Source organism: Oncorhynchus mykiss, chromosome 1, assembly GCF_057628025.1.
Source record: "Oncorhynchus mykiss isolate SJ-2025 chromosome 1, ASM5762802v1, whole genome shotgun sequence".
In the NCBI taxonomy this organism is placed as follows: domain Eukaryota; kingdom Metazoa; phylum Chordata; class Actinopteri; order Salmoniformes; family Salmonidae; genus Oncorhynchus; species Oncorhynchus mykiss.
The window spans coordinates 54,069,718-54,095,303 of NC_143022.1; the positions used below are offsets into that span (position 1 = coordinate 54,069,718).

At 43.0% G+C, this 25,586-nt stretch overlaps 1 protein-coding gene across 1 annotated transcript in view; it reads right to left on the reverse strand.

Annotated features, from left to right (window-relative positions):
• The window catches only part of LOC110524646 (PDZ domain-containing RING finger protein 4), a 109,221-nt gene extending 96,909 nt beyond the window's left edge, over positions 1–12,312 (reverse strand). The window contains exon 1 of the mRNA XM_021604493.3: positions 11,710–12,312. Coding sequence (XP_021460168.2) covers positions 11,710–11,778 — 69 coding nt within the window. The 5' untranslated portion in view covers positions 11,779–12,312. The remainder of the gene's footprint in view (positions 1–11,709) is intronic.
• Between the last annotated feature and the right edge of the window lie 13,274 nt (positions 12,313–25,586).

Consider the following 25,586-nt stretch of genomic DNA (forward strand, 5'->3'; position numbering starts at 1 on the left):
CAACTCCTTGCTAGCTTGTTAGCAGAGCTAACACATTACTAGCTAGACATCTTACGATTTCATTAACAATGTCCATTGAGAATACACAATGACTATACAACTTAGCTAAGCTAACAATAAAGTAAATAATCAAGTCAATAAAAGTTGGTCAGTTAGTTAGATAGCATATAGTTAATACACTGGTACATACAAGCAACTGCTGTAATGATATGTTATGCGGTTCGTGAGGCTAGCGTTGCCAACAATTTGTCAGCCAACTTATTTGACAAGTCATTACTTGTCGGACTTCGGCTGCATTCATTTCCACAATTTTCTTAAAATCTAAAAATGTTGTGAAGCCCATTTTCTGAAGAATTTGCATCATGGCCCCTAAAACCACAGAAATAGTTTCCACTGCTTGTATACTTCGTATTCAGGCGAATGTAGTACGACATCCGGGAACTTTTGGCATACTAACTATATCCATACTATGACCAATAATAATACTATATACTCAATTTACGTCACAAATAGTATGGTTAGTGAGGTTAGTATGAGTATTCTAACACAGATAGAGACATAAAAATCGTGTCCACAAGTTCATCTGACTAAGTAGGTAAAGTAGATAAAGGCCCTAATAAAAAAATGCTATACATCTTCTTTTTGAATGTTACCGAAGACCTTCATAAATACAACAAAATTATTATTCTTCCAAGGGCATACACAGTAGAAGTCGGAAGTTTACATACACTTAAGTTGGAGTCATTAAAACTAGTTTTCCAACCACTCCACAAATGTCTTGTTAACAAACTATAGTTTTGGTAAGTCGTTTACGACATCTACTTTGTGCATGACACAAGTCATTTTTCCAACAATTGTTTACAGACAGATTATTTTCACTAATACACTGTATCACAATTCCAGTGGGTCAGAAGTTTACATATACTATGTTGACTGTGCCTTTAAACAGCTTGGAAAATTCCAAAAAATTATGCCATGGCTTTAGAAGCTACTGATAGGCTAATTGACATAATTTGAGTCAATTGGATGTGTACCTGTGGATGTATCAAGGCCTACCTTCAAACTCAGTGCCTCTTTGCTTGACATCATGGGAAAACATTTAAAAATCTGTCAAATCAGCCAAAACAAGTCTGGTTCATCCTTGGGAGCAATTTTCAAATGCCTGAAGGTACCACGTTTATCTGTACAAACAATAGTACGCAAGTATAAACACAATGGGACCAAGCAGCCATGATACCACTCAGGAAGGAGACACGTTCTGTCTCCTAGAGATGAACGTACTTTGGTGCGAAAAGTGCAAATCAATCCCAGAAAAACAGCAAAGGACCCTGTGAAGATGCTGGAGGAAACAGGTAAAATAATATCTATATCCACAATAAAACAAGTCCTACTCGACAAAACCTGAAAGGCCGCTCAGCAAGGAAGAAGCCACTGCTCCAAAACCGCCATAAAACTGAACATTTGGAGAAAGATTGCACATTTTGGAGAAATATCCTCTGGTCTGATGAAACAAAAATAGAACTGTTTGGCCATGATGACCATCCTTATGTTTGGAGGAAAAAGGGGGAGGCTTGCAAGCCGAAGAACACCCTCCCAACCGTGAAACATAGTGGTGGCAGCATCATGTTGTGAGGGAAATTATGTGGATATATTGAAGCAACATCTCAAGACATCAGCCAGGAAGTTAAAGCTTGGTTGCAAATGGATCTTCCAAATGGACAATGACCCCAAGCATACTTCCAAAGTTGTGACAAAATGGCTTAAGGACAACAAAGTCAAGGTATTGGAGTGGCCATCACAAAGCCCTGACCTCAATCTTAAAGAAAATTTGGGGGCCGAACTGAAAGAGTGTGTGCGAGCAACGAGGCCTACAAACCTGACTCAGTTACACCAGCTCTGTCACGAGGAATGGGCCAAAATTCACCCAACTTATTGTGGGAAGCTTGTGGAAGGCTACTCAAAACGTTTGACCCTAGTTAAACAATTTAAAGGCAATGCTACCAAATACTAATTCTGACCCCCCTGGGATTCTGACCCACTGGGAATGTGATGAAAGAAATAAAGGCTGAAATAAATCATTCTCTCTACTATTATTCTGACATTTCACATTCTTAAAATAAAGTGTTGATCCTAACTGACCTAAGACAGGGAATTTTGACTAGGATTAAATGTCAGGTATTGTGAAAAACTGAGTTTAAAAGTATTTGCCTCAGGTGTATGTAAACCTCCAACTTCAACTGTATGACGTGTATTAATTAGACTTTGACTTTCAAAAGACACGTCATTAGCCTCAAGGGGGGTCCAACAAGGCCAGGGTTTTCTCGTGTTAATCACTGTCACGGAGGCCAGTCAAAGCATGTCAAGTTTGCATTAGGCTACATGCTACATATTAAACACCAACAACAAAGGAACTTCAATGATATCCGAACAATATGTGAATACACATAATAGCCCATAGCCTTTATAAGCTAGAACAGTGGTCCCCAAACTTTTCTTAGTCGAGATCACTTCATGAGTCAAAATGCAAGCCGAGTGCAATTCTCTGATGGGCGCTGGAGATCAAGTGCACCTATAATGTATTGTGTGATATCAGTTAAATGACAAATAGCCTATACGGCCTAAACTATAGCACAAGTGTGAAGAAGCACAGGGCAAAGTTATTTTTCCAATTCAATAACATTTCCCAAATTGATAGGCAATTTACATGGAAATAAATATTGTTTCATGCATTTGCCTTTTTTCATATACAATAAGAGAGGTCCAACTTTCTTCAGGTAGACCTACCCCTTACTATAAATAAGGTAGAGACCCTTACATTTCAAAACTCGAATCCCAGGCTATATGATAACACTGGTAATAGGTCAGTTGTTGTAGGCTATTACCTGGCACATCGGAGCATAAATTGAAAGTTTAGGATCACTTAGAAATGTCTTTGTTTTTGAAAGAACAGCACATTTTTTGGTCCAACATCAAATTGATCAGAAATACAGTGTAGACATGGTTAATGTTGTAAATGACTATTGTTGCTGGAAACGGCTGATTTATTTTTAATGGAATATCTACATAGGCGCACAGAGGCCCATTATCAGCAACCATCACTCCTGTGTTCCAATGGCACGTTGTGTTAGCTAATCCAAGTTTATCATTTTTAAAAGCTAATTGATCATTAGAAAACACTTTTGCAATTATGTTAGCACAGCTGAAACCTGTTTTGATTAAAGAAGCAATAAAACTGGCCTTCTTTAGACTAGCTGAGTATCTGAAGTATCAGCATTTGTGGGTTTGATTACAGGCTCAGAATTCTTCTGAAACTCGTCAGTCTATTCTTGTTCTGAGAAATGAAGGCTATTCCATGCAAGAAATTGGCAAGAAGCCTTTTCTTTACCCCAAACTTTCACTGGACAGATGGTCATGCAGAGAGTGCGAGTCGAAGTAGAGAAGCGTGTTTCATGATTTCTAAAAGTGTTGAATAAAAACAGCATTGTATTGCTGATCATTGTCTCTGAATGTCCCGAAACTGCGATCGATACGGAGGGGGACTGGAGGCCTTCATGGCGGGATCACTGATATCAAATAACTTGGCATTGATTCAACGTCACATGCTTATTGTTGACAACAACACGTATTGTTACTGCTATAGACAACTACTGTCTGTCTAGTATAGCTATTGTACTACAGTATCATTTGTATTATCGTCCTACGAATGGCTTTGCCAGCGCATTCACTGTATATTTAGAAATGCTGTGTGAAATGTATGTCAAATACTTTAAAGAGAATGCTGTATGAGCTCTGTGGTTCTGTGTTCAGTGTGAGCGCTTGGTTATGTAATCCACTGCAGTAGTTTCTCCTCTAGCAGAGACCAGAGAACTACTGTGTGAATAATACCACACGCTTCAGGCCTAGACAAGGAACAGGGAGAGGTAAATATTCCTAGTTTGTAAACAACTGTGCAACTACGGTTGAATGGTGGAAACCCGGTTACTGAGATTTACCGGGATTTACCGCCCGAAACCATTCCCTTTTCCGGCATAAATATCTGAGAGAAACAGATAAATCATAATACATTATTTACATGAACAGGATTTGCTTGATATGGAACTGTTAAATGATATGCAATGTCTAAATCTGGCTGATCTACGGCCTCTGCATGATGAAACAACACTCAGGGTGGGGACAGACAGCCCATCTCAGTATGGAGTATAGATCACAATGCATGTAGACCTATCATCTCATCATGGTAACTTGTTTTCTTGTGACAGGTAGGCCTACATTTGCTGCAGCATAGCCTATGCTCCATTAATTAGAGGATCGAATGGACGTCTAATTTACTCCATCTCCATCTGGCTTTCGGGCGTCACCTTGTCTTTTAATTGTAAAGAATATAATTGTTTTTAATTGCAGCTGCAGAGTTTTAAAACAGCCTATCACTCGAATATCATTGCGCACACTCTCGCAGTCTTTCCTCTCCCTCTCCATCAACTCCATTGATATCCTCTGTCTCGTGCGCAATACGCAAACACCTGTGCCCCCCGCCGGCCTTTCTCTTGGAGTCCCATGCAGGAAAAGCTAGACTAGAATAGCTTATACCAATAGACTATTCGAAGAGGGATACAAGCTCTTTTTGCTGAATGTTAAATACAGCAGACAACAGAACTCACGGGTAGTTTGAAAGAAGAGCGAACATGTGATGGTGGTAAGCTATAGCAGTTATTTATTCAGACCCATAACCATTCAAACTTCGAGAAGAAAAGTGAAAGCCTTCTGCATCTAATTCTATTCCTATATTATTCAAGTATATCATTACAAAGATAAGGACAACGAAATGATGATAATAATATTAAGGGAAATATTATGAAAGGCATATATATGTCAGCCTACTAATTATTAATTACAAATGATACCCTATTATATTTCAAAATTACAATCAAATTCGCCTATACTTGTAACTTTGTTAAAAAATAAATTTCCTACTGGAGCTTGTTTCATGTATTTACCTGAGAGAGCATATACAGTAGCTAGCTACATTTACAACTTCTATGTTTTTCTGTCATGCGTAATGTGCAGTAGTCCATATATGTATTGGATAACGGCACAATCATTTGTTTTTTGGGGGGGGTGGGGTGGGTTCATTGAATGTACATTAATGAACGGCTCATAAAATGTATTTAATATGTCTCATCAGGCTCAGGTAGCATCAGGTTTGAATTTTCATGCTGATAAAAGCAGTAATTAAATCCAGACATGTATATGCTTTATAATGCTTTTGAATGACACTTCTGGTTTTGGCAGGAAATGCCGGGTCACCCGGTCAGATAAGTGATTTATTCTAGGGATGAAACATTTGTAAAATACCGGGAAAATGTTCAACCCTAGCCGGGACGTATCTACATTTTTCCATGGCCAAAAATGAAAACACGAAGCTGACCAAATCAACTCAGCAATACAGCATATGTATTAGTGAGAGAGACTCCTTCAGACATGGTGGAGGTGGATAATGATTGACCAGGATTAAAACCAGGAGGATGAACTGCATTTGGAGCTTAAGGCTGGTGACGGATGGGAATATGGGCCTGGGTTATTCCCAGGTAAATGGGTGGACAATGAAAAGGAGGACCAGATTATATTTCAGTGTAATCTCTGGCTGGTGGACACAAGCTCAATCAGTCTCCTTGTTCTCTCCTATCAATTTTAATGGTTGAGGGACATCATTCAAAAAAAATGTAATGGGACAAGAAGATGGATGAGAACATTTGTAGCTAACAGTCTGGAGAGAGAGAGAGAGAGAGAGAGAGAGAGAGAGAGAGAGAGAGAGAGAGAGAGAGAGAGAGAGAGAGAGAGAGAGAGAGAGAGAGAGAGAGAGAGAGAGAGAGAGAGAGAGAGAGAGAGAGAGAGAGAGAGAGAGAGAGAGAGAGAGAGAGAGAGAGAGAGAGAGAGAGAGAGAGAGAGAGAGAGAGAGAGAGAGAGAGAGAGAGAGAGAGAGAGAGAGAGAGAGAGAGAGAGAGAGAGAGAGAGAGAGAGAGAGAGAGAGAGAGAGAGAGAGAGAGAGAGAGAGAGAGAGAGAGAGAGAGAGAGAGAGAGAGAGAGAGAGAGAGAGAGAGAGAGAGAGAGAGAGAGAGAGAGAGAGAGAGAGAGAGAGAGAGTCCTTATAGTGCCAGTGAAAACCATCACAAACACACACCAACTACAGTATTTCCCCACATTGTCTGATCCCTTTTTTAAAGGGGGTTCTCTTCATCAAATAGTCCCTCACAAGACACGTTGATAACACTGCATCACTATTGTTTTTTGTGAGAGATATATACGGGCTTCCGAGTGGCGCAGCGGTCTAAGGCACTGCATCTCAGTGCTAGAGGCATCGCTACAGACCCTGGTTCTGATCCCGGGCTGTATCACAACCGGCTCTGTTTGGGAGTCCCATACACAATTGGCCCAGTGTCGTCCGGGTTAGGGGAGGGTTTAGCCGGGCTAGGCCGTAATTGTGTTCCTAACTGACTTGCCTGGTTAAATAAAAGTTCAATTAAAAAAAATATTGATGTGTTGAAGCTACCGAACTGTCCGTTCAAGCAGTTGGCACACAGTTCAGATACTCATCGGTACAACACATGCAATCAGAGGTCTCTTCACAGTCCCAAGGGAATACCACAGTATTAAATAGAGCCATGGCTACATAACTCTCTGCCCCCCCCCCCCCCAAGCTAGTAAAAACAGATAAAATAACACCTCACTGCACAAGGGGACTGTGAAGAGACACAGCCATTTTATATATCTTGTATTGTGATTTTCACTGTATTATGTGTGACAAATGCACGGAGGCTTGTTGTGCGACTACACTGAACGTCTTTACCTCAGATCAACCTGTTAACAACTCTTGCAAAACTCACTCATCCAGCCCTGACACCTGCGTTGGCGCACAGCGCGCCTGATACATCCTGAAAGCAACAGTACTCAAATACTTAACTGAGCTACGACACAACATTGCTGAACACAACACGACGTGTTAAGATATTTTGTGTGTGTACTGATGTGTCGACTCTGTGTGCCGCTTTAAATGTATGTCGATCAGTCCTGGACTAATAATGTTCTGTACTGCCACATTATGGCATGCTTCATGTGGAACCCAAGACGAGTAGCTGCTGCTTTTGGGGATCCTAATAAATACCAAAAATACCAGACTCCATTTTTATGTTTGATTTCTTGGCCTGCAAGTGATATGAGGTGGTGCTGTACAGCAGCAGGAGCGCCGCAATAGAGCATCCTGCAACACTGGACGCTATGAGGTGAAGTTTCCCCTAGGTACAGGATTTGAACCATTTGTGGGGGAAATGCAAAACTGACCCCAGATCGGGGTCATGGGGAAATGTCACCCTTGTCCCTGCAGGATGCAGCACGTGTGGTACTCGGGTGGCGCTCCTGCCTCTTCGCGGAAAGAGAACCCGTACTCCGTACATCATAGAACTCTTTGGAATCAACCTTTTCACCAGGCTCAGATGGTTTCCGGATCTGCCTCATTTCAGCTCTGTCACCCAGAGACGCCACTCAGTCGCTTCGCGAAGCGCCGCAGACACCGACACGCCAAGACGGCTTAAACATTACAATGCGTCGGTTGAAAAGTTCTTCATTTCGACATTCAGAGACCCGAAGGAGACAACTGCAGCATTTACAATCCATTTGCTTAAGCAGCTCTTCATCAAACAACTCACCGCACCACATCCATAATGTATTTTTCCGTGATACAATTTCTGGATGCAAAGAACAATCTCATACAATCAATTTATTTCCTAAAGCATTTTTGGGGTAGAGTGAACATGTTTCCTTTTTTTTCCCCCTTCTTCATCTACACTGTATCAGGGCCAGTTATCAGGCGGTGTTGTGCCTCATTGACTTAACGCTGTTTTCCATTTCATTCCCAAACGCAGCAGAGCTCGACTCTGCGCCTACCTACTCATTTCTTTCAGAACCCATCATCGTGCTCTGCTTTCTTCTAAATGGGTTCATTGGAAAGCAAGGAAGGAATGGTCATTGGAAAAGGACTAACAATCAACTCGGAGTAGGTGTTATAATGGTAGAGACACATTTCGGCTCTGGCGCTTGGGCATTCCGTCAGCAACAGTGACAGCTGTCTGTTAGTGTGGCCTAGGGGTGACATATTAACATGACTTTACACTCAATTCACTCAAGCTATTGGAATCCCAATCCCCCGAGACCAAACTACAACACTAATGCTTTACTTTGATTCTAAGGTAATTCAGTTTGTACACTCCTATCATGGATATACCATAACAAGAAAGCACAATGGAGAACACATTAATCTAAGCTAATGGACGCTTACTGTAAACTACTATAGCAGACTGCTGGAATCCCATCATAGCCATTCATCTCTGAGCTCCACTCTGCTACGTTTGCTGTGCCACTCATCAACATCTGTGGTGCTGCTAATTAGCCCCAAAAAGCCACACATCAGTGGGTCTGAGCAGCAAGGAGACATGACACAATGAGATTTTCTAAAATCTATACGAGCTCCCAGAGCGAAGAAACTATGCTATTGTCTAGAAGAATGTATTTTAGGGGGTTTGGGTAGCCTACTGTGTCATTTGAAAGAAAGTAAGAGCTGTTAAGCATGCCAATAGCATGCCAAGCATGCCAATAGGGTTCACTTGTGTTCTATCCTTGTCACTGAAACACTGTCTTCACCAACAGGACAATCACTGGGAGGTGAGAGAGAGAGAGAGCGAGAGAGAGAGAGAGAGAAGGAACAGGAAATATAAAATAAATGATGTGGCTTTCGGTCAGGTTCAGAGCCGAAAATAAAGAGATAGCAACTGGAGAGAGGAAGAGGGAGAGAGGGGCAGCAAACAGAGAGCGTGAAAGGGAAATAGGAGAGGTGAGAGTGAATACAGCTCCCACAGCTCATGGGGTCAGTGCAGCAGGGACAGTGTCACAATTGCTTCTGAATGTGGAGAGAGGAGAGGGGAGGCGTGAGGGTGAGGGGAGGCGGAGAGGAGAGGCGTGAGGGGGACCAACCACTGTGACTGACTCCTGCTCCTGAAATCAGCGTCTCTCTCACGCCGGGAAGATGCTCTGCATAATAACAAAGGATTCCAGCTCTCTGTGTGGCATGTAGGTAGAGCGAGAGAGAGAGAGAGAGAGAGAGAGGGGGGGGGGAGTGAAAGCGAGAGAGCAAGAAAGGTAGTGTGAAAGAGATAGAAGATGTAGCGTTGCCACTCCAACCAGAGAGAGAGAGAGCAAGAGAGAGAGTGAGAGAGAGAGTGTGAGAGAGAGAGAGAGAAAGAGAGAGAGAGTGAGACAGAGAGAGAGTGAGAGAGAGAGAGAGAGACAGAGAGAGAGTAAGAGAGAGTAAGAGAGAGAGAGAGAGAGAGAGTGAGACAGAGAGAGAGTGAGAGAGAGAGAGAGAGTGAGACAGAGAGAGGGGGAGCGTGTCCTCTGTGCAGTGGAGCTCTCACAGACAAAACACAGCGGGTTGGAAGTGTGTCAGTGTGTCTTTGTGGTCAGGAGGATACGTTTGTTATGACAGGAGACGCTTGCGTGCAGAGCTCACACACTGCAACAGCTAACCTAGTCCTCCATTCCTTCTCACGCTGTTCCTTCTGACACTCTCTCTTCTTGCTCAATACCTTTCCATCTCTTCAGCTGTTCCCACGATTCTCTTTCCCATTTTTTTCAACAATCTTCCTCCGTTTTGCGTTCTTTCATTTTCTCTCTCTTTTCCTCTCTCTCTTTCTCCCTCTTGTTCTCTCTTTTCCTCTCTCTCTCTCCCTCTTGTTCTCTCTTTTCCTCTCTCTCTCTCCCTCTTGTTCTCTCTTTTCCTCTCTCCTCCCTCCTTCTCCCTTTTCCCCTTCCTCTGAAAGTTTCAACTAGGTTTGCTTTAAAGACAAAGACTATTAACCAAATAGCTCCTCCATTACTGGTGCTAGTGCAGAAGCTTAAAACTATCTGACGCAAGCATCACCTTTATTCATTCATACAACGCCAATTACTATGACAACGCCCCTCACTTGAGTATATGACACAGACTCCAGTTGCACAGGACGAGCTGAGAAACGACAGGCAGCGGTTAACACAGCCTTCCCCCTAACCAACCTCCTTATCCTCTTTAAGGTTAAAGAGAGACATTTCACACCTAATTGATGCACCGAATAGTTTTTTATAAATCAGCTAACGAGGGCTGTAATCACACTCGTGTGAAGACACTGCATGTTGGAGGGAGGGGGGGGGGGGGGTTGGTGGAGTTCAATGGTTGAGCTCCAGGATAGGCTGAGCTCCTCCGTTATTAGCCTGTCGTGAGATGAGGCCTGGAGCGGGAAATAAGGGGAGAATGGGGGAGTTTTGAGGGAGACTAACACCACACGTTTACCCACTGAGCCACATAATTAAAAGATGCTTAAATATCGAGATCCACATACCGGTAATGAAAATGCTACGGTACGTGAGTCATGCTTACTAAAGCTTACTAGTAATCCAAAGGAGAGTTAGACCATCAACTCTTCGTTGTGAGACGTCCCTCCTTGTTTATGCTTCATGCCTGAGTTAAAAAAGTATAAACAAGACATTGTTTCTTGAAGACCAAAGCTGAAAGAGTAAAGTACTAGTGTACATTGCCAGTGAGATTGAGACAGCTTGAAGCGAACAGAAACACATAGGTATCTTCCAAAATGAGATTAAGTTTTCCAATTGACTATAAACTCAAACATGCTCAAAGCACTCCCCCACAAAGACGATTACAAACATTCCCAACCCCAAACAACCTCGCATGAACACACTCAAAGACTCAAACAGTCCCTTAAACACTAAACAATCTGCTACCGATCACACGAAGACAGACGACACAATTTGTACGAGCCAGTCACAAATTGTTCTAATCCCAAATAACATGTACCCAAACAAACAGCTTTTCACCCCAGAACGTGTGACAAGACACCGAATTGTTAACAACCCCCCAAAAAAGACTGGACAATAAATATAACCGAACTGTTAAATCACAACAGTCTGAACACTTCAAGTCTGCTTTTAGTACGACTGACTGTTCTACCTGCTCTCAGCCTCTCTGACTGAATGAACGGATTCCACTCCACTCTGACACATCTGAAGCGCTCTTCTGACGAGGTGCGGAACTCACCGTCAGAGCTCTCCCTAGCCGGAAACACACAAGTCTGTCTCTCTCCTCTCTCTCTCTGTATTTATCTCTCACTCTCTTTCATGACGTGAAGCACTTTATTACGCGTGTCGAAAATCGCTATACAAATAAAGTTATTATTATTATTATTATTTGTCTCAGCTAAAATACCTCCCGTTCTCCTAACAGGTAATCCGAAGGAAGCTCTCCTTGCCTCTTTTCAATACACAGAGATGCTTTGCACACAGCACACGGCAACACCATCAGGGCCGGCCCTAGCCTTTTGGGGGCCCAAAACATTTTATATGCCTCCATCTTGATGGGGGGGGGGGGGGAGTTTTAGAGTTAATTTCCTGAAATAGACACATCTTGCGATGAGGCATAGAGAAAATGTTGCAATTTTAAAGCAAGGGGCCCTAAGCGGTAGCTTACATCGCTTACGCCTAGTGCCGGCCCTGCTCATCATAGACAGCACACATCACACACCGTCACAGAACACACGCCATGCACACAAACACACTGACTGAATGGCAGCACCGTGACAGTGAGACTCAGCGGTGTTGGTATCCTCCACTCACCTGTGCGATCTCATACAGCAGCTTATAGTGTTCCTCTCGTTTCTGTAAAGTGCACAGATTGCAGCCCATTCTAATCGTCGTGGCAACGCCGGGCGTCCAATCGTCCCCGAGCGACAGCAGCAGCAGTGGAACCGTACGGACAGGGGGTCACCCTCCAGACCGGTGCACCCGTTCTCATCAGTCACTCCGTAGTGGGCATCTCACACACACCACACATTGACACACTCACATTCGCAAACAAACACCCTCATACACACCGAGCCAAGGATATGCAAAGCTCCAGCGTGGTAGAACAGAAGGAAGCTCTAATGTGAAGCACTGTAATGGATACAGCAGTAGGAGCAGCTGTGATAGTAATGGTAGCGGTTTCAGCATCAGCCGGTGCCTCTCTCTCTCTCTCTCTCTCTCTCTCTCTCTCTCTCTCTCTCGTCTCCTCTCTCTCTCTCGTCTCCTCTCTCTCTCTCTCGTCTCCTCTCTCTATCTCTGTCTCTCACTCACTCACACACTACACGCTGGAGTTGTGACTCCCGCTCTCCCGCTCACCGAGAAAGACACTCCCCCTTTTCTTATCGGTTCACTTAGCCTTGGTGCACATGTCTACACAGATAGCTGCTCATGAATAAGGAGGTAGGCTGGGTTCATATTCATGAGGGGGTGTGGTCAGGGGAGGGATCTGGTGAGGTAAGAGGGTTGTGTGGTACCCAGCGTGTTGGCTCATTAAGATCAAGGAACACTTACACAATGAGGTTCCTTTGTGTGAGCAGCACCTCGGAGGAGGCTGAGCAACACTGCATTCCCGCTGAATTATACAGAGAGAGAGAGAGAGAGAGATGAGTGAGAGGAGAGCTCTTTATGAAGTGATCGCAGAGAGTAGCCTCATCAACAGAGAGAGAGCGGATGAGAGAGGGAGGCAGAAAGGAGGAGAGCGAGAGGAGGATATATAGAGAGAGAGGAAGAGAGAGAGAGTGAGAGGTTGAAAGAGAGACATGGAGAGAGAGAGAGTGAGAGAGAGAGAGAGAGAGAGGGAGAGCCGCTAAGAACACAGAGAGTGGAGGATGAGGAGAGAGAGAGAGAGAGAGAGAGAGAGAGAGGAGAGCCACTGAACTGATCACAGAGTAGCCCGTGTAATGCTCGACCACAAGCTTCCTATTTAAACAACCCCGTAATAAAAGGAAAGGTCAAAACCCCAAATGAAATGCTAACAACTTGAATGACTTCATGGAGCTCTGGACACTATGTGATCAATGTGCGCTGTGCACACACGCCGCGCGGGTGAAAACAGTGTGCATTTCTATGTTAACAGAGCCTTATGTGGAGATAAGACAGTCAACAGTGTAATGGATATTTCCCAGCCACCATAAAACACACAGTATATTTACCTACACAAGCCAAGACCATCTGACAACACAGAGTCGCACTAAATGACAGATTATAGTCCCAATGAATGACAGATTATAGGCACACTAAATGACAGATTATAGTCACACTAAATGACAGATTATAGTCCCAATGAATGACAGATTATAGTCACACTAAATGACAGATTATAGTCACACTAAATGACAGATTATAGGCAGCTGAGAGAGTTGTGGACGGCACCTGTTGTTTTACAAAAACAGCATATATTAACAGGTTGTGTGATGAAACATTTTTGCATGTTACAGTATGTACAGTATATATGCTAAATGATAGATCACAGAGCTCAGAAACAGTTATAGATGGCACTGGTTGTTTTGCAATAAAAAAAAGAATGGAGAAACAATAATGGTTGAACAAATCAATGATATGGTATACAAGCGGGTGAATGCGTGACAATAATATCACATTGTGTTATTGTTTTAGATACACATCACAATAGGATGCTTGAGCAAATAAATAGTATGGTATAGCTACCGGCGGAGAAATACCCCCAAAACATATTGTCAGTAAGGGAGGCCAGGGAGACTTAAAAGAAGAAGATGGATAAATCGCTGGTTTCTCTCAAACTGCGATAATTACAAGACAAAAGACCCTAGCGCGGGTATCAGTCACGGTAGCCCTGCCGCTATCAGGAAGCTCGGCTAACGAGCAGTAATTGTTAATAAATTGGGCCTCGGAGCCGTCAGTGTGTGTGAGTGTGTTTGTGTGGCTATAAGAGTAGATGAGTAGCGCTCATCATCAGTTGGCTACCGGGCATCCCAACCCCCTGGGACTCCCTAATGCGATTTTCTGGGCTTTAATTTTGTCTGGAGGCTTGCCAAATAGCTACCTACACTGAAAAAATATATAAATGCAACATGTTTCATGAGCTGAAATAAAAAATCCCAGAAATGTTCCATACGCACAATAAAAAATGACAAAATCCCTGTTAGTGAGCATTTCTCCTTAGCCAAGATCTACCTGACAGGTGTGGCGTATCAAGAAGCTGATAAAACAGCATGATCAGTACACAGGTGCACCTTGTGCTGACAACAATAAAAGGCCACTCTAAAATGTGCAGTTTGTCACACAACACAATGCCACAGATGTCTGAAGTTTTGAGGGCGCATGCAACTGGCATGCTGACTGGAATGTCCACCAGAGCTGTTGCCAGATAATTGAATATGAATTTCTCTACCTTAAGAACATTGTTTTAGAGAATTTGGCATTATGTCGAATCGGCCTCAGAATCACAGACCATGTGCATGGCGTCGTGTGGGCGAGCGGTTTGCTGATGTCAACGTTGTGAACAGAATGCCCCATGGTGGTAGTGGGGTTATGGTATGGGTAGGCATAAGCTACTGACAATGAACACAATTGCATTTTATCGATGGCAATTTGAATGCACCAAGATACCATGACGAGATCCTGAGGCCCATTGTCGTGCCATTCATCCGCTGCCATCACCTCATGTTTCAGCATGATAATGCCCGGCCCCATGTCGCAAGGATCTGTACACAATTCCTGCAATATGAAAATGTCCCAGTCCTTCCATGGCCTGCATACTCACCAGACATGTCACCCATTGAGCATGTTTGGGATGCTTTGGATCGACGTGTACAACAGCGTGTTCCAGTTGAAATGGACTAATTTCCTTGTATGAACTGTAACTCAGTAAAATCTTTGAAATTGTTGCATGTTGTGTTTGTATCCCCATGCATAACCATTAGGCTACACGCTTAATACTATAGTACCCAACCATCACCCCCCAAACACACACACACACACACACTCCACAATCTAGAAATCCAGCAATACCATCCATTCGCTCCTCATTCTGAAGAAACCGAGAGAGAAAGAGAGGCAGAGAGAGAGAGAGAGAGAGAGAGACAGTGCATGCAGCAGCCTTTTTGCAGTTGCCTGGCAATACCAAATCCATGAAAAGCTGTTCACTAAAGTGTCAATTTGACATCAAAAGGGCTTGTTGTGAAAGAGAAAGACCAGAGAGTGAGAAAGAGCAGAGCAGGGGGATACAATGATATTGCATTTGGAGGAGAGGACCGGCGACTGGGTGCACACTAGCTGTTACAATGAGGTGTAAGGAGGATGTGAAAGGCACAGGAAGAGAGGCTGGGATATTTAAGTGATAATGCCAGAGAAACCGGTGTTTGGAGGACACATTGGCACGGGTGTTGTTAGGCATGGGACAAAGTTGAGGGCTGGCTATCCGTGCCAATATATCCTCCAAACACCGGCTTCGAGGCCATTGTCACTTTTATACAACGGATTACCAACGTATTCAAATAGTGATTTACATATTTTCCGAAAAAATCCTGAGTGGCGCAGTGGTCTAGGGCACTGCATCGCAGAGCTAGCTGTGCCACTAGAGATCCTGGTTCGAGTCCAGGCTCTGTCGCAGCCAGCTGCGACCGGGAGACCCATAGGGCGGCGCACAATTGGCCCAGGATCGTCCAGGTTTAGGGGAGGGTTTGGCTGGCAGGGATGTTCTTGTCCCATCGCGCACTAGAAACTCCTGTGGCAGGCCGGGCACAATGCACGCTGACGCGGTCACCAGGTGTACAGTGTTTCTGCTGACACATTGGTACGGCTGGCTTCCAGATTAAGTGGGCATTGTGTCAAGAAGCAGAACGGCACGCACGGCTCTCGATCTTCGCCTCTCCAGAGTCAGTCTGTGCTGACATAACAACCGTCCTAACACAAATGTTTAGCTTTAAACGGACAAAATAGTATCTTCTAACAACCAGTTCTGGTTGTCCAACATTTTTTGATGCTGTGGTCAGTGACCCGTTAAGGCTAAGATGCTCATCGGTCAGCCTAATGGTCCTTCTCAGTCGCCCTGAACCCAAGGCCGATACAGTAACCTCTGCCTGCGGTCAACCAGTCAGCAGGCCACCTCTCAATGGGACGTGACGAGTGAAGGATGACGTCCATAAAGAGCCTATTATGTGCATTGAGCACATTAAGAATGATACAAGTTCTCCAGTGTTAGTTTAATGGCTTTGGGTTTTACATTCTGGCACTTTGAATCTACATTAGATGGCATTTCAAGTGTTGCCTACGGATAGGTTCAGCACATTATACTAACATTTAGTAAAAACCGTTAGCTAAAACACATTCTCACAAAAGTGTATTTCTGTCCTGGGGTGAATGGTCCCATATGTGTTTGTGTTGCTTTAAATAATATAAATGACGAGAAATTGTCTGCATAAGTGAATACAATTGTGTGTAACTTCATTACAATGTCTACATAACAATTAGAATCTGTATTTTGTAATTAGCTAATACGCAGTTACTCATGGTCGTGAGTTACAACAGTCTTTCAGTCTGGTTGCCATCCTTGTCCTTTCTCTCAGTCCACTGTCCAGCAGTCATTTATCACAGGGCTGCACTTTGCCTGCCCGACTAGAAAAAAGGGTCCTTCATCGTGTTCCCAGTCCCAGTTAATAGGGCATGCCTGCATGGGCATGGGAAAGCCATTCGTTTTCCTGTGATGGGCCTATTTCTATTTCGAGGTTTCTTCAATTCCATTTCTGACAAACTGCTATTTGAGCCTCACCTTACACCTTGAGGTACAACCTTCAGCCAAGTGTATAATTCAGGCATATGGGTGAGGTGTAAACTCTCACACACATTTACAGCACACACACAGGCAGACAGGCAAACACACACACACACACACACAAAACGCCCACACTCACGTCTCTGATACGCATGTCCTGACATTTTTCATAGTGACTAAGCTACTCAATATGAGGCTCCATTTTGCCCTCTTCTCAGCTCCAGAACCAGCCAAAGCTCTTGAGTTTCCGCACAGCATCCTACTCCAACATGCAAAGATCAATAAGATTAGTTTGATTAAACTCAACACTTAGCACAGCTGTGACAGTACGCAGGTTAAATATGTTAAAAGCATGTAATTACCAGTGTCAGAAGGGCAGTGTGGGGAGGATCTGAGAGCCACGCGTACGTGTGAGGATTACGCAAGGCACATACACTTGCATACGTACGTGCGCCTCATGCACGCACGTACACACATACATTTGCACGCCGCACGCACACACACACACTTGCTAAGAGCACTCCATGCAGATGCAACAGAGATGTAGACGTGTGTTTGTTTCCAAACAACACTTCAAGATTTTGGTAACCTTGACAACAAAACAAACACACACACACACACACACACACACACACACACACACACACACACACACACACACACACACACACACACACACACACACACACACACGCACACGAGTAGTGTGTTATGTGATAGCAGGAGAAGATTTCATAAGGAACAGTGGTCGTACGGTTGGTACTGTCTCTCTATGTCACTTACGGTGAGGAATATCAAGTATCTCTACGCCAGTGGCGGTCGGTGCTGTTTAAGATTAGGGAAGATTTTATGAGCATAGACTTATTCCTATTACAGAATATTGGATGATGATCATTCATATTCCATTCGCTTAGCTCAATGTAACATCAATAGGTTTAGGCTAATACACGATACTGGAAATTTGCCTTATACCCATCATGAGGTTGCTACAACTCATACGCATTAAAGTTTATAACGTAGGTGCACAAGTCGGGAGACAAATTGGAGTAATCAAAGTGACAGACAGTGCCCTTCAATACCGCCTTGCACACTCTTGCCTGCATCTAGCTGATCTGGGGTGTAATCATTTGTCACATGCCCAAAGTAAACTGCCTGTTACGCAGGCCCAGAAGCTAGGATATGCATATAATTGGTATATTTGGATAGAAAAAACTCTACAGTTTCCAAAACTTTCAAAATAATGTCTGTGAGTATAACCGAACTGATATGGCAGGTAAAAACCTGAGGAAAATCCATCCAGGAAGTGGGATTTTTTTGATGTGGGTATTTTCAATTGAATACCTATAGAGTATCTAATGGGTTAGGACCCAGATTGCAGCTCCTATGGCTTCCACTAGATGTCTTCAAAAATAAAGACGAATGAGACCTTTCTGTAAGTGGACTGTAGAATCATGCAGTGCTGGTTTGCGCGCGTGACCGATTGTGCGCCATTCGTTGTTTTTTCTTTCTTTTGAATACGCTATTGTCCGGTTGAAATATTATCGATTATTTAGACAATTGACAACCTGAGGATTAATTATCAACATTGTTTGACATGTTTCGATGAACTTTACTGGTACTATTAGGATGCATTCGTCTGCATGTTGTGACCGCCTTTGAGCCAGTGGATTACTGAACAAAACATGCAAACAAAACTGAGTTTTTGGGATATAAAGAGGGACTTTATCGAACATAACATTTATTGTGTAGCTGTGACTCTTGTGACTGCAACCATATGAAGATCCTCTAAGGTAAGTGATTAATTTTATCGCTATTTCCGACTTTTATCGCTATAATCCTTTTTGAAATCTGACAAAGCAGCTGGATTAACAAGAAGTTAATCTTTAAACCGATGTATAACACTTGTATTTATTATGAATGTTTATTATGACTCTTTCTGTATTCTGAATTTGGCGCTCTGCAATTTCACCGGATGTTGTCGAGGTGCGTCGCTAGCGGATCGCCTGCGCCAGAAAGGTTAAGAAATGTTTTGCAAAAGAATCGGAGAAATGAATTCACCCCTGATCACCCCAACACACAGTTCACTTTCATAGCAGCTTCCTTTATCTTGTGGAATTCAGTGCACACCACAACAGCTGTCTGTAACCAGGAGCTATAACCTTTCCAAGCCAAACCTTCATACCATAACTGCTAATCATATTAATGTTATAGTCAACAAACAAGAACTAACGCATAAGTAAACCCACAATCCAATCCATGTATACAATCACGCAGTAGATCAACTAGATGGAGCCGTGGGCCAATTCTTTTGGCTGGTCGAGGGGCCAGAACATAATTAGAGATCAATTGTAGACTGTAAATTTACAGTATGAATCCCAAACAGATAAACTCAGCAAAAAAAGAAACACACTCTCACTGTCAACTGCGTTTATTTTCAGAAAACTTAATGTGTAAATATTTGTACGAACATAATAAGATTCAACAACTGAGACATAAACTGAACAAGTTCCACAGACATGTGACTAACAGAAATGGAATAATGTGTCCCTGAACAACTGATGGTCAAAATTAAAAGTAACAGTCAGTATCTGGTGTGGCCACCAGCTGCATTAAGTACTGTAGTGCATCTCCTTTTCATGGACTGTACCAGATTTGCCAGTTCTTGCTGTGAAATGTTACCCCACTCTTCCACCAAGGCACCTGCAAGTTCTCAGACATTTCTGGGGGGAATGGCACTAGCCCTCACCCTCCGATTCAACAGGTCTCAGATGTGCTCAATGCAATTGAGATCCAGGCTCTTCGCTGGCCATGGCAGAACACTGACATTCCTGTCTTGCAGGAAATCACGCACAGAACAAGGTCATATCAGGATGAGCCTACAGGAAGGGTACCACATGAGGGAGAAGAATGTCTTCCCTGTAATGCACAGCTTTGAGATTGCCTGCAATGCAAACAAGCTCAGTCCGATGATGCTGTGACACACCACCCCAGACCATGACGGACCCGCCACCTCCAAATCGATCCCACTCCAAAGTACAGGCCTCGGTGTAACGCTCATTCCTTCGACGATAAACGCAAATCCAACCATCCCCCTGGTGAGACAAAACCACGACTCGTCAGTGAAGAGCACTTTTTGCCAGTCCGGTCTGGTCCAGCGACGCTGGGTTTGTGCCCATTGGCAAAGTGCACTGATGGAGAGATTGTGCATTCCTGGTGTAACTCGGGCAATTGTTGTTGCCATCCTGTACCTGTCCCGCAGGTGTAATGTTCGGATGTACCGATCCTGTGCAGGTGTTGTTACACGTTGTCTGCCACTGCGAGGACGATCAGCTGTCCGTCCTGTCTCCCTGCAGCGCTGTCTTAGGCGTCTCACAGTATGGACATGGCAATTTATTGCCCTGGCCATATCTGCAGCCCTCATGCCTCCTTGCAGCATGCCTAAGGCACGTTCACGCAGACGAGCAGGGACCCTAAGTATGTTTCCCATGCTTGTTCAATGGTTCATTGAACAAGCATGGGAAACAGTGTTTAAACCCTTTACAATGAAGATCTGTGAAGTAATTTGGATTTTTACGAATTATCTTTGAAAGACAGGGTCCTGACAGAGTCCTGTTTCATTTTTTGCTGAGTTTATAATATTTGATTAAAACATAATAATTTCAAACCTTGCTTACATTTGTATACAATCACATCTCATTATTATGCGTGGGAATACTTGGGAACAGATTTTCCAAATTAAAATCAGTTTGAGCTGTCCAACAATGCTCAGAAAACATGTGACAAATAAAACCACCCCGGGCCAAATTCGGCTCGCAGGCCACCAGTTGGGGAACCAACTGTCAGTTTAGCAGTTACACCGGCAGGCCCCGGTGGCAATAAATTAATAAAACTGAAAGCTTAAAACAGCTGCATTAGCTAAGAAGGTGAAAGGTAAACTAAGAAAACAAAATACAAAAAAATTGCTCAATCTCTCTCTCTCTGCTGCTTCTCCTTCATTTTTTAAAATTAATTAATTAATTAACTAATTAAATATTGTCTCTCTGAGAACTACTCACCACATTTTATGCACTGCAGTGCTAGCTAGATGAGCTTATGCTTTTAGTTCTAGATTCATTCTCTGATCCTTTGATTTTGTGGACAACATGTCAGTTCATACTGCAAGAGTTCTGATAGGTTGGAGGATGTCCTCTGGAAGTTGTCATAATTACTGTGTAACTCTAAGGAAGGGAGGGGTTAGAAGCATGAGCCTCCTAGGTTTTGTAAGGAAGTCAATGTACACGGAGGAGGATTGAAAATAGCTGTCCTCCGGCTAAACCATGGTGTTACCCTAGAGATTGCTGTTGAGGCTACTGTAGACCTTCATTGCAAAACAGTGTGTTTTAATCAGTTATTTGGTGATGTGAACATATTTAATATCGTTTGATCAAAAAATGTATACATTATTTTATATTTCCATTTTTTTCTTTAATTCACTGAGTAGGATGGTCCTCATCCTTGCTCCTCTGAGAAGCCGCCTCTGCTCTATACTCCACTGAAAAAAAAACATGTTTATTGAACAAGACATTGATGTATCAGTTGTGTGGAAGGTATTTCTCTTTGGTGTATTGGCTTTGAAGAACGGAATTCAATTTACATGAATTGAAGATCCCATGGAGCTTTCAGATGTGACACAAATGTGACCTGTGCATGTGTGCGCGCGTCTGTGCGTGTGTCAGAGAGCCCTCAGATGTAATATGGGTGGCTCAGATGTCACAGCAGTGTACCAGTCTCTCTTCTGGGGCATACCATGGTCTGATTTAGGATTAATTAAATGGCACTCTCATTTATGAATGAATCATCAACACAGCCCTACCAACTACCAGCTGTGACAGTGCTGATGGTATTCCTTCCAACACACACACACACACACACACACACACACACACACACACACACACACACACACACAGACACACACACACACACACACACACACACACACACACATACACAGGTGGGTGCTTCAAAGCCAGCATGTGTCCAGATCGTGCATGGGAAGCCAACCAAAACATGTTTCTCAATGACAATAAATAATTAAAAAGTCTTGAATCATTAATTTATGTGGGAACGTGGCCATGGATATAAATAGCTCATGGATACACAGCCTTGCATGTTAGCATTTATAATTTTGTATTTCAGGCAGTCAACATAACGGCCATCTAATTCATACCCTGTACACTCTTCGAAAAAAGGGTTCTTCCGTTTTCCCCATAGGAGAACCCTTTTTGGTATCAGGTAGTGTAGAATCATCTGTGGAAAGGGTTCTACCTGGAACCAAAAAGGGTTAAACCACTGATTATATGTATCTGACTGTCATGAAGCATTTGAATAGTAGTATGCATTGAATTATAATGTCTGTCTACTATTTCAATGGATGGATGGATATCAGCTTGAATTCAAGTAAATTATCTGACTAAAACAATCATCTTGATATGTTAATTCATGCCATTAAGAGTGTGCCGATAGAAAGACAACATATAAATAAATAGCAACATGTCAGGCCAGAATTCCAACATCATTTGGTTCAAACTCATTCCTCCACTTCACATGATTTTCTATTACAGTTTGTCCATGGGTCAACATTTCCCTCGTGAACCATGAAGAGCCCCAAACATACAGAGAACACAACGAGTAAACACCGCTCTGCTCCCTTTGGGGGTTAAGTGGAGCTCAGGAACATCAGGTTTTCAGGGATGCAGTATCTTCAACCTAGCTTCCTTTTCCCCTGAAAACCAGATGTGTGTGGACCCCGCTCGGACGTTTATTTTACGCCTGCTACATTAGGTTAATGTCTCACTGACAACTAGCATCAGGCAGTCAGACAAAGGACATGTACAACAACAGGCCAGAAATCGATTTCACACTCTCTGTCCGCTCCTGGCTGAGCGGCCGTCAATACAGTCAATAAAGTCCAGATGGTGAGTTTTGCTCCTCCTGAAGAGAGAAAGGCAAAGCAGATCTGTTGGAGAACAATCAGCGCAGAGGACGATGGAAGTGTGTGATCGTGTGTGTGATCGTGTGTGTGATCGTGTGTGTGATTGTGTGTGTGTGTGTGTGTGTGTACAAGGACGAACGGAAAAAGAATGAGGTCACTGAAAAGGTCCTCCATTCAGTGTTATGTTGATTATGTTGATTATAGCATATAGACAACCACAGAAATATCCCGCATAAGGCCTTTTGGGCAATGTCCACTATACAACCAGAGACACCTCAATGACAAATGTGTCTGGTCCCCATGTCATCAATGTACAGTAACTGACCACAAAACAAAGGGGACTCTAGCTGGATGTCATGGGTGTTGGAACTTAGGGAACATTTTACAACTGAAAGCAGGGCCTGTTTTCATAAAGCATGCTGACCTCGGATCAAGTTGTCCCAGTCCATATCATTATAGGATCTAAAAGACGCTACAAGACTCCACTTACTCTTTGTGCATAGGGGCCCAGATCATTAGTTGAAATATAAAAACATGACAACATTAAAACAAAACAAATATATCACTTTATATTGTTTACTAGGGGACTGTGCCAAGACAAACCCCCAAACCTCCAATCAGCCAGCTGAGATGAGATGTAGTGAACTTGTATGGCTTCATTTTCACAGGCAGCAGAACCAAGAGGAGTAGCGGCCTGCATGTCTGTCATCTCAATAGCTCTCCAGATTGATTTCAACAGAGGGGGCATTTCTCCCTGATCTTGAGGTGGAAAACAATTTGAAAACCCTGTTATGTGTCCTCTCCAAGCCTGAGGTAGCAAGATTGACTCATAAAAGTTACATGTCCATGGAATAAATTCAATAAAAGTTTGACATATACATTTGTACTTAAATTTATAGAGAAAGAGATAGTAGTTTTAAGGTGCTAATATCAGCTGAAATACATTGTGGAGTACCTGTCCCTATGGCGATATGATATGACCTTGATTCTGAGGACTTCAAAATGAAAAAGTGAACAGACTCCACTTCCTCAAGACAAGTCTCCACAGAATCCAAGACAAATTGAAAATGTAAAACCTTGAGTCTAGACAGGCGTTGGCAGCGGTAGCAATTTGTGTCTCTCTCCCCATCTGTGCTGAAACAGGCCACTTTTGTGTACTCCGTAATTTCTGTTGTGATGGAATAGTTCATTGTGCTCTTTCAAGCTATTTGAGCCCAGACAAGTACACACACACACACACACACACACACACACATCCATCCATTTCCCTCCACTGCTCCTTGCTATGACGCAGGGTGGGAAAAAGCCATCAGCGAAAGCCTGAGGATAAGCTTCAAAAACCTCCAACCTAAAATGCATCGCTCCAGAAGGAAAGCGGTCCAGATCTGCTGGTAGTAATAACAGCAGTGTAGACGGATCGGCTCACCTTGTTTTCACCACATAGAGATTAGTTGGGAATTATGATGATACCCACATACTCAGGAGGCAGTAATCTTATTTTCACTGTCTCTCTGATATGAAAACAAAAGCAGAAAAAAACTGCTGAGTGGCGCTGAAGGGCATGGCTGACGTATTACGGGCTCCTAACCAACTGTGCTATTTGGTGTGTTTTTTCGCATTGTTTGTAACTTATTTTATACATAATGTTGCTTCTACCGTCTCTTATGGCCGAAAATAATTTCTGGATATCAGAACAGCGATTACTCACCTCAAACTGGATGAAGATTTTCTCTTAACTTAAGTCTACCCCCTCCTTTTTCGAACATTCTGTTAAAAATCGCGCAACATTTCAGCGTCCTGCTACTCATGCCAGGAATATAGTATATGCATATGATTAGTATGTGTGGATAGAAAACACTCTGAAGTTTCTAAAACTGGTTAAATCACGGCTGTGACTATAACAGAGCGTGTGTTTCATCGAAAAGCGCAAGAAAAACTAGTCACTGAAAGCTGAAAATAATATCCATGCGCCACTTGCATGTATTGTTTAAAGGACACCAAATTAAATAGGGCCTCGGATGCAATTCCTACAGATTCCACACGATGTCGCCATTGTCGTCATTTTCCTGAGAGTTATTTCTTAGTCAAACAAAGGAAAGACATTCCATTTCTTCCAGTCTCCGACAGGATGTTTTGGAGTCGAGATTTTCGACCATGATTTGAAGACGTGGAGCTATTGAATACACATCGCCCCGTGATCATTTTGATAGATTATAAACGTTTACTAATACCTAAAGTTGGATTACAAAAGTATTTCGAAGTGTTTTGTGAAAGTTTATCGTCGACTTTTTTAATTTAAAAAAATGACGCAGCGTTTTGAAACAATGTTTTTTTCTGAATTACACAGTTTCCATAGATGGCTATTTTGGGTATATATGGACCGATTTAATCGAAAAAAAGACCCAATAGTGATGTTTATGGGGCATATAGGAGTGCCAAGAAAGAAGCTCGTCAAAGGTAATGAATGTTTTATATTTTATTTCTGCTTCTTTGTGTAGCGCCGGCTACGCTAATTCTTTTGTTTACGTCGCCTTCAGGCATTTTGGGGTGTTGCATGCTATCAGATAATAGCTTCTCATGCTTTCGCCGAAAAGCATTTTAAAAATCTGACTTGTTGGCTAGATTCACAACGAGTGTAGCTTTAATTCAATACCCTGTATGTGTGTTTTAATGAACGTTTGAGTTTTAACGAGTACATTTAGCATTTAGCGTAGCGCATTTGCATTTCCAGGTGCCTACTTGAGACGTCTGCGTCTCAAGTAGGATCAACAGGTTAAAGGAGTCCGGCGCGAAGGATATACTGTTTCTCTGAGACCAGGCCCAAATACCCATCATTATCGTGAAGAAAAGACGGAGGTACAGGGGGCGGAGATCGGGGTGAATTGTGAGAATTTGTTGGCGAGTGGGTAACCCGTCTCTACCATC